At 47.1% G+C, this 13,276-nt stretch overlaps 1 protein-coding gene across 1 annotated transcript in view; it reads left to right on the plus strand.

The window, feature by feature from the left end:
* LOC147097629 (volume-regulated anion channel subunit LRRC8A-like) overlaps positions 1-13,276 on the plus strand; it is a 28,352-nt gene that overhangs the window by 3,127 nt on the left and 11,949 nt on the right. The window contains exon 2 of the mRNA XM_085971607.1: positions 3,192-5,513. Coding sequence (XP_085827733.1) covers positions 3,192-5,510 — 2,319 coding nt within the window. The 3' untranslated portion in view covers positions 5,511-5,513. The remainder of the gene's footprint in view (positions 1-3,191; positions 5,514-13,276) is intronic.

Here is a 13,276-nt window from a genome sequence, read left to right on the forward strand (position 1 = left end):
TTTTGATTCCAAAGTCTAAATCATCATTCATATAAATTGTGAACAACAGTGGTCCCAGCACTTGATCCTTGTGGAACACCACTACCCACCTTCTCGCTTACTCTCTGCTTTCTGTCTTGAAACCAGCTAGCTATCCAATCTCCTACATGTCCCCTGACTCCGCATTCTCTGACCTTATTCATTAGTCTATTATGTGGTACCTTATCGAAGGCCTTTTGAAAATCTAGATAAATTACATCAACTGCATTACCCTTGTCTACTCTCTCTGTTACCTTTTTTGTTTATTTGTTCATGGGATCTGGGCGTCGTTGGCAAAGCCAGCATTTATTGCCCATTCCTCATTGCTCTTAAGAAGGTGGTGGTGAGCCATCTTCTTGAACCGCTGCAGTCCATGTGGTGAAGGTACTCCCACAGTGCTGTTAGGGAGGGAATTCCAGGATTTTGACCCAGCGACAATGAAGGAACAGTGCTATTATTTCCAAGTCAGGATGGTGTGTGACTTGGAGGGGAACTTGGAGGTGGTGGTGTTTCCATGCGCCTGCTGCCCTTGTCATTCTAGGTGGTAGAGGTCGCGGGTTTGGGAGCTGCTGCTGAAGAAGCCTTGGCGAGTTGCTGCAGTGCATCTTGTAGATGGTAGACACTGCAGCCACGGTATGCCGGTGGTGGAGGGAGTGAATGTTTAAGGTGGTTGATGAGTTGCCAATCAAGCGGGCTGCTTTGTCCTGGATGGTGTCGAGCTTCTTGAGTGTTGTTGGAGCTGCACTTATCCAGGCAAGTGGAGAGTATTCCATCACACTCCTTACGCCTTGTAGATGATGGAAAGGCTTTGGGGAGTCAGGAGGTGAGACACTCACCGCAGAATACCTAGCCTCTGACCTGCTCTTGTTGCCAAAGTATTTATGTGGCTGGTCCAGTTAAGTTTCTGGTCAATGGTGACCTCCAGGATATTGATAGTGGGGGATTCGGCGATGGTGATGCTGTTGAATGTCAAGAGGCGGTGGTTAGACGCTTGCTTGTTGGAGATAGTCATTGTCTGGCACTTGTGTGGTGCGAATGTTACCTGCCACTTATCAGCCCAAGCTTGAGTGTTGTCCAGGTCTTCTTGTATGCGGACATGGACTGCTTCATTATCTGAGGAGTTGCGAAAGGCACTGAATACTGTGCAGTCATCAGCGAACATTCCCATTTCTGACCTTATGTTGGAGGGAAGGTCATTGATGAAGCAGCTGAAGATGGGTGGGCCTAGGACACTGCCCTGAGGAACTCCTGCAGCGATGTCCTGGGGCTGTAATGATTGACCTCCAACCACCACAACCATCTTCCTTTGTGCTAGGTATGATTCCAGCTAGTGGAGAGTTTTCCCCCCGATTCCCATTGACTTCAGTTTTACTAGGGCTCCTTGATCCCACACTCGGTCAAATGCTGCCTTGATGTCAAGGACAGTCACTCTCACCTCACCTCTTCAAAAAGATAGCGTCAATGAGAAATGGCCACTGAGTGAGTGGGATCTTTCATGTCCACCTAAACGAGCAGATTGGACCTTGATTTAGCATCTCACCCATGAGATGGTACCTGCACTGGAGTGTAACCTAAATTGTGCTCAAATCCGAGAATAAGGCATGTATCGACACCCTTCTTACTCAGATGGGAATGTTTCCAACCGTGCTCTTCCCACAGGGAGAAAATCAAAGCGAGAATAACCCTTGACCACTTGCCTACATCTTGGAGTGGCTAATTCCTGAGTAGCATTGGTGGAAGCCAAAAAAATGCATTCTGTACAGAGATCTAAAGTAAGGGAGAAAGTACCTGAAAATAGGTAGTCTAAAATTTGTGTAACATAAAGCCTGAAAGAGAGACCATTTGTTTTCCCATCATTCATAACTACAGTTTCTGTCTTGGCAATATTTGTAAACCAGGAATACAACCAGATATGCCATAATTTTTCTCTCGGTCTTTGAGCACTGCAGTAGAATGATATCAACCGCAGCCCTTCCAGGACTCCTTGCAGGGCCAGAACACTTCTTGCTAGAGGTCCAGATACTTGAGGCCAGGATGTGTACAAACATCCCAATCTTTTTGGTCATCCACCCTAATCATTCATCATTCACACTACCTCTCCTACCCACTGGAAATCATGTTTTACTTTCTATGGCCCATTGGAACCAGAATAGGCACCTAGGCCAGGGAGACTGTACAGAGGTTTACAGGTCGGATTGCCAAAGTTTACAGGAATTATAAGAACATAAAAGTTAGGGGGCTAACAGACTAATCAAAGATCAGCCCTCTAGTACACTAATTCTCCTATCATGGTATTTGGTTGTATTTTAAATTACTCTAATATCTTTGCATCTATTTGTTTGGTAGATTATTACAAATGTTTGTCACTCTGAGTAAATAATTTTTTCCTGATATTTGTTCTAAATTACTTCCGTATTTCTATTCATATGTTCTAGTACTTTTTCAGCGTACTTTGAACTAATAATTTTTACAGTATTTACTTTATCTATACCATTTAAAAATCTATACTTTATACCATTTAATATTTTATATACTGCAATGAGATCTCCCTTTAACTATCCTCCTACACTGTAGATCCATTTGGATCACATAGCATCATTGTACCTGGATACACCTGGGATAGCTGAAGCAAGCATTCTGCTTCAATTTGATCCAATGGCGAAGGCCAGGAGACAAATGGATTTTATTCCAGTTATGTCATGGTCTCCAAAAATGAGAGTTATTCCCTTTGCTATGTGCCTAGTTCTCCTTGTGGTCGAGAGTGTAATGTTTCCTTTACGTGAGTGACTATAGATACTTGCAGGACACTCCCTGTTGTCAGTCTAATGTTAGCTGCTATTTTGATAGCACTGGATGCAAAACTGTTTGAGATGCTGCAGCTAAACCTTCACACCCAGCAGTGTCTGAATTGTTTACCTGTGTAATAGTTGCTAAGAATAGACCAGGCATCTTCTCCAGTTGGAGAGCCCACGTGTAGGTCACATGAATCCAATGGCTCATAAACAGGCTTCAGTAGAAGTGGGAGCATTGCGCTAGGGTCTCCCAGCAAGTCACAGCGCACATCTGAGTCACTGCAGGAAGGCTCTCGTGTTCATTGTTTGAATAATTATAAATCTACAAAAGAGATCTATCATTGAAAGAATTCATGTTTAATGTGATCTGTCGTTTCTCAGGTATCAAGTGAGCAGATTCTGTGTATCCCAGTGCCAGAGGGTCTCTCCATTCAGGAACGTCAATGGAATCGCTCTGTTTTGGAGAGGCTCAACCTTAACGTGTTCGCTGCTGGATTCCAGACCGGCCTAGATGTTCAGCAGTACTACCTTATTAATCAGTGGTGCTATGATAATGCAGTCATATGGTTTTCCAAATATTTCCCTTACCTGGTCCTTCTGCATTCTCTGATATTTCTAATCAGTAGCAACTTTTGGTTCAAATTTCCTGGCACAAGTTCAAAGATAGAGCATTTTATTACTGTCCTTGGGAAATGCCTAGACTCCCCATGGACCACGAAAGCACTGTCAGAAACTGTATACGAGGAATCTACCCCCAGAATACCTATAGTTTCCGAATCAAGTATAGATCAATCGTTATCTTCTATTAACAGTCCACTGAAAGTTGACTCTTCTGTGTCATTGTCACAAGAGATGGCTTTCAGTAATAATGTCCATATAGGAGATAAGATTTCTCTTTTGTCTAAAGGCTCCTCGCAAGTTCTGAAGTCTGCTGGTGGAATAATGGTAGACAATTCCTCAGTGAAAATTCTGGATAAAAAAGAAGGCGAGCAGGCCAAGTCCTTGTTTGAAAAAGTGAAGAAATTCCGCCTCCATACAGAAGAGGGAGACATTCTCTATACAATGTATTTGAATCAAACCATTGTCCGAACTGTGCAAAGCGTGGTTATTCTTGTCTACATCAGCATTTTCATTCCTCAAATGTGTAACAACATCCACTGCGTTGATGCACTGCACATCACTGGGTTCACTGACTTCTTCTGTATTCACGGTTTATGGAGAATGTTTCGAATGTTATCCTTAGTGTATATAACTGCAATAGTCTTATACAGCTGCACTTGCCTGTACACACTGCACTGGATACTCTATTATAAATTGAAAGAGTATTCATTTGAAAATGTGAGGGTTGAGACTGGGATGGATGATATTCCTGATGTGAGAAATGACTTTGCATTCTTGCTTCATCTCATCGATCAGTATGACAAACTTTACGCCAGAAAATTTGCGGTGTTCCTGTCGGACGTGAGTGAAAACAAACTTCTTCAGCTCAATTTGAATCACGAATGGACTCAAGAGCGACTAAAGCAGCGTCTCATCACAAACCGAGAGAACAAAGTTGAGATGCATCTCTTCATGATGCCTGGAATTCCAATCCAGGTTTATGACCTGACAGAGATTGAGGTGTTAAAGCTGGAGCTCATCAAAGGCGTGGCCATCTCTGCTGCCATCTCCAACCTGAAAATGATGAAAGAAATGTGGTTATACAACTGCTCCGTTAAGGTGGAAAGGCAGGCACTGTTATTCTTGAAGGAGAATTTAATAACTTTGCGTGTACGATTTGGTATTGCTGATGAAATCCCTCCATGGATATTCACCTTGAAGAGTTTGCATGAGCTCTACATTGAAGGGCAACTGCAGACAGACAGCAAAATCTCCACAGCCCTGCAGATGTTTCGTGAGCTGCCAAAAATAGACACTTTGCATCTGAAAACCAACATAACCAAGCTGCCCACGGCAATTTTAGACATGGCCGCTCACCTACTGTGCCTGATAATCCACAACGAAGGAGTAAAAATAACATCACTCGCAAACATTAAGAAGCTCTTCTGCCTGACTCTCCTGAGGCTGCTCCACTGCAACTTGGAAAGAATTCCTAGTGCCATCTTCAGCCTGACCAACTTACAGGAGCTTGACCTCAAAGACAACAACCTAAGTTCAACAGAAGAGCTTGCCAGTTGCCAAAATCTTCGAAAACTCATCTGCCTCAGGCTGTGGCACAACAACATCACCTCCATTCCCGTTCACATCGCCAAAATTGCAAAACTTGAAATGCTTTACCTCAATAAGAACAAGATTGAATTCCTGCCTCCAAGTCTGTTTAAACTAACAAAGCTACTCTTCCTTGATGTTTCGCACAATCACATCTCCAAGATACCTTCTGATATAGACCAGCTAGCAGAGCTGCAGCATTTTGCAATAGAATGCAATAAAGTGACCGAACTTCCTGAAAACCTTTTCTCCTGCACCAAACTCCGGGTTCTGAACATCTCGCACAATAATCTGACTTACCTCTCTCCTTCCATTGGGCGTCTGCGGCAACTGCAACTCCTGGACCTTAAAGTCAACAAACTGGATAAACTGCCAGTTGAATTGGGACAATGTGTTTGCCTCCGGAAAAACCAACTGATTGTAGAAGATGACATTTTCAAAACTCTGCCTCTGGAAGTCAGGGAGCAGATTACAAACACTGCATCAAGCTGAAATGTGAGTATGGAATGTCTAACATCAATAGAATCAAATCTATATGTGGCTAACAGTTGGTTCCAAGGGATGTTTCACTCAATAGGGTAGTGATGTTTTACAAAGATACAGTATCTAATTTTCCCACTACAGTCCCACTTCATGGAGGTAACAGTAAAGAAGTGTGGCCCAATTTTGGTACGTGGAGTAATTCAGGCACTTGCACCTAAGTCTACACCAGGGCAACATAATGGTACAGTACAATACGTTGATGCTATAAGGCATAGGTCAGTAACTGTGATTCCTCCAGGATTGAACCATGCCAACATGGGGAGATATGGGAATGTCTCTTGTTAGCATGAAAGGAGAGAAGGAAAAACAAAGGAACAATTATCCTGAGCCTGCTCTACAACCACCCGACCCCTCCAAGAAACCACCAGCACGGTGGCATAGTGGTTAGCACTGTTGCCTCACAGCGCCAGGGACCCGGGTTCGAATCTGGCCTCGGGTGACTGTCTGTGTGGAGTTTGCACATTCTCCCCGTGTTTGCGTGGGTTTCCTCCGGGTGCTCCGGTTTCCTCCCACAGTCCAAAGATGTGCGGGTTAGGTTGATTGGCTATGATAAATTGACCCTTAGTGTTAGGGGGATTAAATACGTGGGGTTACGGGGATCAGGTGGGATATGTGTCGGTGCAGGCTCGATGGGCTGAAATGGCCTCTATCTGCATTGTGGGGTTTCTGTGATTCTGTGGTAGAGGCCTGGGAACAGGTTTCCAGCCCAGCCTCATGCTTTAGAAATTTAAAGAGTGGGAAAAAATCCAAAGTCTTTTTGTTGATCTTAATATAGTGACCAGTTCAATGGCAAGTGTCTGTATTGTCGATTCCAATTGACAAGTCTAAGTAGTAGCTAGCACCGAAAGCATAAGGTGTTGATACACTGATGTATTGCACCAGAGAGTGGTCGGATGTGCATTAATAGCTGCAGTTCTCCAAACTAAGCATTGCTCAGCCAGGTTTCTCCACATGGGGGATGGAATCGGGATGAGAAGTCACAACCTGGACCCTCTTGTACGCCTTCCAGTGGCCAGTCACACAGAGCAATTGACAGAGGTCTGAGGATTTGGCACGCCCACACCATTAAGTGAAGATGCTGAAAAAGCTGGTTAAAGAGGAAAAACACATTAAGATGGAGGGGCACATGACTCCCCATATTAGATCACTGACAGCGCACCTATTACTTTCTTACAATTGGCTCTTTTAGCTTCTATACTCAGATCTGGATTATGTACCTCAGGATGACGCACAGGGCTGTCTCATCTCCACCTGTGATATCATAGGCGGTGCAGAATTAGTCAATAGGGCAATCTTTATAATCCATGACACACTACACGTGATATAGTCAGCTATACCGCAAACAGCAAATGAAGATGGGATGTCCTTCAACTTTAGCTGACTTCTTGGATTCACACCACAAATCACCAACGACCACCACCTTGTGTTTCCATAAAAATCACAAGAAGCTTTCCTGCTAGCTTGGAGGTTAAATGCATCAGGTGGCATGGCCTGAAAGATCCCAGGTTCTATCATCATGATTCCACACTGAGTCTGGTGATTCCAGCCGGGACAGTGGTGGGTGCACTAAAATTACCGAGGGAGGAAAAACCAGCAAGAATTTCTCCCCTGATCATGATCCAGGGGCCGCTAGAAAGTGTGTGCATGGGTGAGCACAGGGTGTCCAGTGGCAATGACTGGTCCGTTATGTGGAAGTATTGCCACAGACCCGCATACTGCCAATCTTTGCGTGTTGTAGCTCCAGTGTGCTGCATTCCCACACGCTAGCGTGAGTCAGTGGGGGTGAAATTCGGCACAACGATGGAAAAGAAAACCAACTGGAGTGTAAAACAGGCTGCCGATTCTGAATCGGCCGATTCGCGCTATCACCCAGTACAAATTTCACCCCAGTGTCTAAAAGAGGACAGGGAAAAATTGGAAGGGGGCAAAAAGCATCCCCCTCCCTCCTCAAAAAAAAGCTGGTTGAATACTAAACTACCTTTAATTATAGTTGTTTGGTTCTAATTGTTATTACATTAACGAAGACCGAAGTCATTCAGAAATCAGTTTTTTTTATGGGAACTTTGCCGACTAAAATGTGTTTGTCAGTTTCAGACTTGAGGTTAGAAACGTAGATCAGAAATATTCAGCATTTTAAAATTATTTTGCACTTGTAACAAAGTGTGCCACCCGGCGTGTGAAATCTGAGCACACTAGAAATCCAATTTTGAGTGTATTAATAATTTTAAAAAGTATGTTTAACATTTTCGCGGGAATTGCTGTATTGTTTTCGTGGTAGCAGATGGCATTGCGGCATTTTATTTAACATTGTGCTGGATGAGTGGCAAAATGATTCGGAGCAGGAGCACTGCCTGCTGACTGTAAAATGGTACTGCATCAAGTAACTGTAAGTGGTAACATTTTTTTTACTTTTAAAATAGTTGGTGTGCCTGGTTTTAGCTGCTACCGGGACTGCAATGGTACAGTTAGCTTCAACCTTTATCTCGTGGAAGCTTGCTGTGTGCAAATTGGCTGCCGCATTTCCTACACTTCAAAAAGTACTTCATTGGCTGTAAAGCGCTTTGGGGCGTCCCGGGGTCGTGAAAAGCGCTGTGTAAATGCAAGTCCTTTCTATCTCCTTCATTTATCCTGAAACCTTCAACTTCATTTACAAATCCCATCCCAGGTTTCCCCCAGCTTACTTCTGCAAGTTTCTCTCGGCTTGTGCCGTTCAGCCCTCGAACTCTGGTCTTCTGCGCATTCCCCGCTCCCTCTGATTCAGCATTCAACCATCTCAGCCCTACCCTTGGACTTCTTTGCTAAATCCCTCCACCTGGCTACTTCTCGCCACCTTCAAAAGCCTTGCCAAAACCTAGCTTTTTCCCAGTAACGATTGGCATCCGTTTCTCTCCGCGAGGAGCACTGGGACGTCTTCAATGTTAAATGCACATTGTTGCTGTTGTCTCACTTTGACAGCAGCAACTTGCCAGCATGGGAATCCCTGCCTGCAAATCTCAGCCGAGGCGGGATTCCAACCTTGGCCCCCACCTTGGTCTGTGGCAAATTGTAAATTAGGTTAACCACAGAGCTGCTGGCACAGACGTTACAGAGGAAGGACAGGAACGTTACCTTCTACCATTCTGAATTTTAATGAAAGTGGTGCAATTATTTTTAAAGTATTTTTTGCGAATTCTTTAATACCTTGGTACAGACAGGCCCAACAGCATCTCGGTAAATAAGCAAATTTAGTCCCTTGTGCTGATTGGAGGAGATGGGTGGGAGTCGCTCAGAGTTAAAATGCATTTTCGAAGCCTAATTTTCCAATGAAACCCTCTTTGCATCTAATAGGCAAACTGCATCTGTGATACACATCTAGGAAGTGTAATATGTTTATGTAACAGTCCTCAGCCCCTCCGGTCTCAACTCCAATTTTCGCTCCCAGTTTATAGGGAGCGCATGACCTGGGATAAGAGATCTGCTGTGAGAAAAGTTGCAGGAACCTTTGGTATCACAATCCTTTGGTTCCCAGCCTGACCCTTGCTGAGTGGCAAAGTACACGGAGGCTATGGTATCTTCCTGAAGGAGGAAAGAAAAATCAGAGCAAAGTCATCCCTAGCATCTCCTTGTGGTCAGGGACAATGACAGGAATCTGGATCTGCCTGCCCCCTCAGAGGGGATGTATAAGAATTAATTTTTTAAGCTCTCCAGCTATCTGTGTATCCTAGCATTTATAACCAATTTCAAATAACGTGCACTGGATATAATTCACTTAAAAAAGGTACCTCAGTTTGAACTCACGGATATTGATTTTGTCACTGCACAGTTAAAATAAAGAGTAAAGATAAGGGCAGCATGTGAGACACTGACATGCTGCGCAGCCTGGATTAGTGGAATCTAAGTTTGCATTCCCATATATAGATCTGTAGCAGTGCCTTCTTTCCCAACCCCACACTGTCACTTCTGGAGTCCCCCAACGATCCATCATTGGCCCCCTCCTCTTCCTCAAATGAATGCTGCCCCTTGGGAACATCATCCAAATTCTAATGCTCTGGCCAGCCTCCCATCTTTCACTCTCCGTAAACTTCAGCTCATCCAGAATGCTCCTGCCCATACCAAGCTTGCCCATCAGTTTAGCTGTCAGCCATGGCTCAGTGGGCAGCGCTCTCGCCGCTGAGTCAGAAGGTTGTGGGTTCAAGTCCCACTCCAGAGACTTGAGCACAAAAATCTAGGCTGACACTCCCATTGCAGCACGGAAGGAGTGCTGCACTGGTGGAGGTGCCCTCTTTCTGATGAGATGTTAAACCGAGACCCCGTCTGCTGTCTCAGGTGAACGTAAAAATCCAATGGCACTATTTCAAAGAAGAGGCAATATTTGTTCCATAGAAACATAGAAAGCAGGAGCAGGCTGTGATGAAATATTCCATTCATCACTGCCTGTGACTGTGGTCGGTTTCAGTTTCATTTCCCTTCCCCCAGTTCCGTTTCCTCACCATTGTATTGTATATTGGAATGTGTTGTGTGTAGGGCTCCGCCCATACCTGGCCCCTATGTAAGCAAGCTCAGTCTGGCCTCATATCCAGTACTGCAGCCCTCCGGATGGAAGATACCTCTCTCCACTACGTGTTACCTTCTAAGTTAATAAAAGCCTTGTTTTGTTTCGCTAACATCGAGTCTCGGAATTATTGAGGCACATCAATTTTATTAACTTATTTTTCAACACAATGGATCAACTCCTGAAACCCGAACGTTTGGATTTGGATCAGCATGCTCCGGACGCATCAGCACGCTTCGGACACTGGTTTATGTGTATGGAATTCTTCCTGGACAATTCCGCAGCCGTCAAAGACGCTACGGACGCTGCGAGTATGAAACTCGGAATTCTGCGGAATTGGGTAAGCCACCGGGTTTACCCCCTCATCCAAGACGCCGACACGTACCTGGCCGCCTGCGACATCTTAAAGGCGCATTACCAGCAGCCTACAAATGAGGTGTATGCTAGGCATCTGCTCGCTACTCGCGCACAGCGACCTGGGGAATCGGTGGAGGAGTTCCTAGGCACCCTGAAAATGCTTGGCAAAGACTGCAAGTGCCGAGATGTAAAAGCCGCAGTGTACACTGACGAGCTTGTTCGCGATGCCTTTATCACAGGCCTCAGCTCCACTTACATCTGGCAAAGACTGCTGGAAAAAACGGGATTGGACCTGAAACAGGCTGCGGACACCGCGCGATCCCTGGATGTGGCCCAGAGAAACTCGGACGCCTACTCTTCAGCCCGCGCCGTCCACGCCGCCACGTGTGCACCAAGGGCGCCGCCATCTTGGAAGGCATCTTCCCCGCCCGGCAGCCCGACACCGTCGGGGCCCCGCTCTCCCCCCAGAAGCCCTACGACAGCCGCGACGCGTCGGGGACCCAACTGCTACTTCTGCGGGCAGCCAAAGCACACCAGAAACCTGTGCCCGGCGAAAGGCACCACCTGCTTTAAGTGCGGTAAGAAGGGGCACTTCGGGAAGGTGTGCAGAGGGAACCCCGCCGGAAAACCAACCGCCGGAAAACCCGCCACCGCCGCGTGCGCGCCGTGGGAGCGGCCATCTTGGACGCCACCTTGCCCGACCTCGTGGGGTCCGCCATCTTATGAGCAGACAGCGTGGACGCCATCTTGTCTCGATCAGGGCCCTACAGTGGCATCGGTCACAGTGGACCAGACCAGGCCGCACCCGCTATCCAAATCAATGGTGGACATCGAGGTAAACGGGTGCAGGGTTAAATGTTTAATTGACAGTGGAAGCACGGAGAGTTTTATCCACCCTGAACTGGCACAACAACTCTCCCTAAAGGTGGTCCCTACTCAGTGTACCATCTCTATGGCTGATAAAACCCAGACATCGACCATTCTGGGTTACTGCACGGTACAATTGTCCGTTAACGGAACTGTATATGATAATTTTAAAGTATTAATCATGAAGAATCTATGTGCGAGCGTGATCTTGGGCCTGGATTTCCAGTGCAACCACCAAAGCATCACGCTCAAGTACGGTGGGTCCCAGCCGCCCCTCACAGTGTGCGGTCTGGCTACCCTGAAGGTAAAGCCGCCTTCGCTATTCGCGAACCTTACCCCTAACTGCTGGCCAATAGCGACCAAAAGCAGGAGGTACAGCTGGGAGGACAGGCGGTTTATCGCGACCGAGGTAGACAGGCTCCTGAAAGAGCGCATTATTGAACGCAGCAACAGCCCGTGGCGCGCCCAAGTGGTAGTGGTAAGGGGTAGCGAGAAGAAACGGATGGTGATCGACAATAGCCAAACGATCAACAGGTACACCCAACTAGACGCCTACCCGCCACCCCGCATATCAGAAATGGTGAACCAAATCGCCCAATACTGGGTGTTCTCCACCATCGACCTTAAGTCAGTGTACCACCAGCTCCCTATCAGACCAGAGGACCGCCCGTACACCGCCTTCGAGGCGAACGGACGCCTCTACCAATTCCTCAGCGTCCCCTTTGGGGTGACGAATGGGGTCTCGGTCTTCCAGAGGGAGATGGACCGCATGGTCGATGACCACCACTTGCAGGCAACCTTCCCCTACCTCGACAACGTCACCATCTGCGGTCACAACCAGCAGGATCACGACTCGAACCTCGAGAGGTTCCTGGAAACCGCACAAAAACTCAACCTCACCTACAACGAGGACAAGTGCGTTTTCAACACCACGCGCCTCTGCATACTAGGCAGCGTGGTGGAGAATGGGGAAATCGGACCAGACCCCGACCGATTGCGCCCCCTACGGGAGCTGCCCCTGCCCAACACTCCCAAAGCCCTGAAAAGGTGCCTGGGGTTATTTTCTTATTATTCCCAATGGGTCCCCAACTACTCCGACAAAGCCCGCCCCCTCTTGAAAGCATCCTCTTTTCCGCTCTCTGCTGAGGCCCACACCGCCTTCAAAAGCATTAAGCAGGATATTGAGCAGGCCACGCTACAGGCAGTGGACGAGAACACTCCATTTCAAGTGGAAAGTGATGCGTCTGACTTCGCCTTGGCGGCCACCCTCAACCAGGCGGAGCGGCCCGTAGCTTTCTTCTCGAGGACCCTCCAAGGGCCCGAGATCAGACACTCCTCCGTGGAAAAGGAGGCCCAAGCCATCGTGGAGGCAGTGCGCCACTGGCGGCACTACCTAGCCGGCAAACGCTTCACCCTACTTACCGACCAGCGTTTATGTTCAATAATAAACAGAGGGGGAAGATTAAAAATGATAAGATTCTTAGGTGGCGGATCGAGCTCTCCACCTTCGAGTATGACATCATTTACCGGCCAGGGGCCCTTAACGAATCCCCTGACGCCCTCTCACGAGGGATGTGTGCCAGCGCCACCGGGGATCGGCTACAGACCCTCCACAACGACCTCTGCCACCCAGGGGTCACGCGGCTGTTCCACTTCATAAAGTCCCGTAACTTACCCTACTCGATTGAGGAAGTTCGGTCTCTGACCGGGAACTGCCGCACTTGCGCTGAGTGCAAGCCTCGGTTCTACCGCCCAGATAGAGCCCACTTAATCAAAGCTACACGGCCCTTTGAGCGGCTCAGCTTAGATTTCAAGGGCCCCCTCCCGTCCGTCGACCGCAATGTTTACTTCCTGAACATTGTGGACGAATACTCCCGGTTCCCATTCGCCTTCCCCTGCCCAGACATGACCAGCGCCACGGTCATTAAATGCCTCAACAGCCTGTTCTGCCTGTTCGGTA

Source organism: Somniosus microcephalus, chromosome 31 (assembly GCF_052327205.1).
Source record: "Somniosus microcephalus isolate GS21.2 chromosome 31, FLI_Smic_1.0, whole genome shotgun sequence".
Classification (NCBI taxonomy): Eukaryota; Metazoa; Chordata; class Chondrichthyes; order Squaliformes; family Somniosidae; genus Somniosus; species Somniosus microcephalus.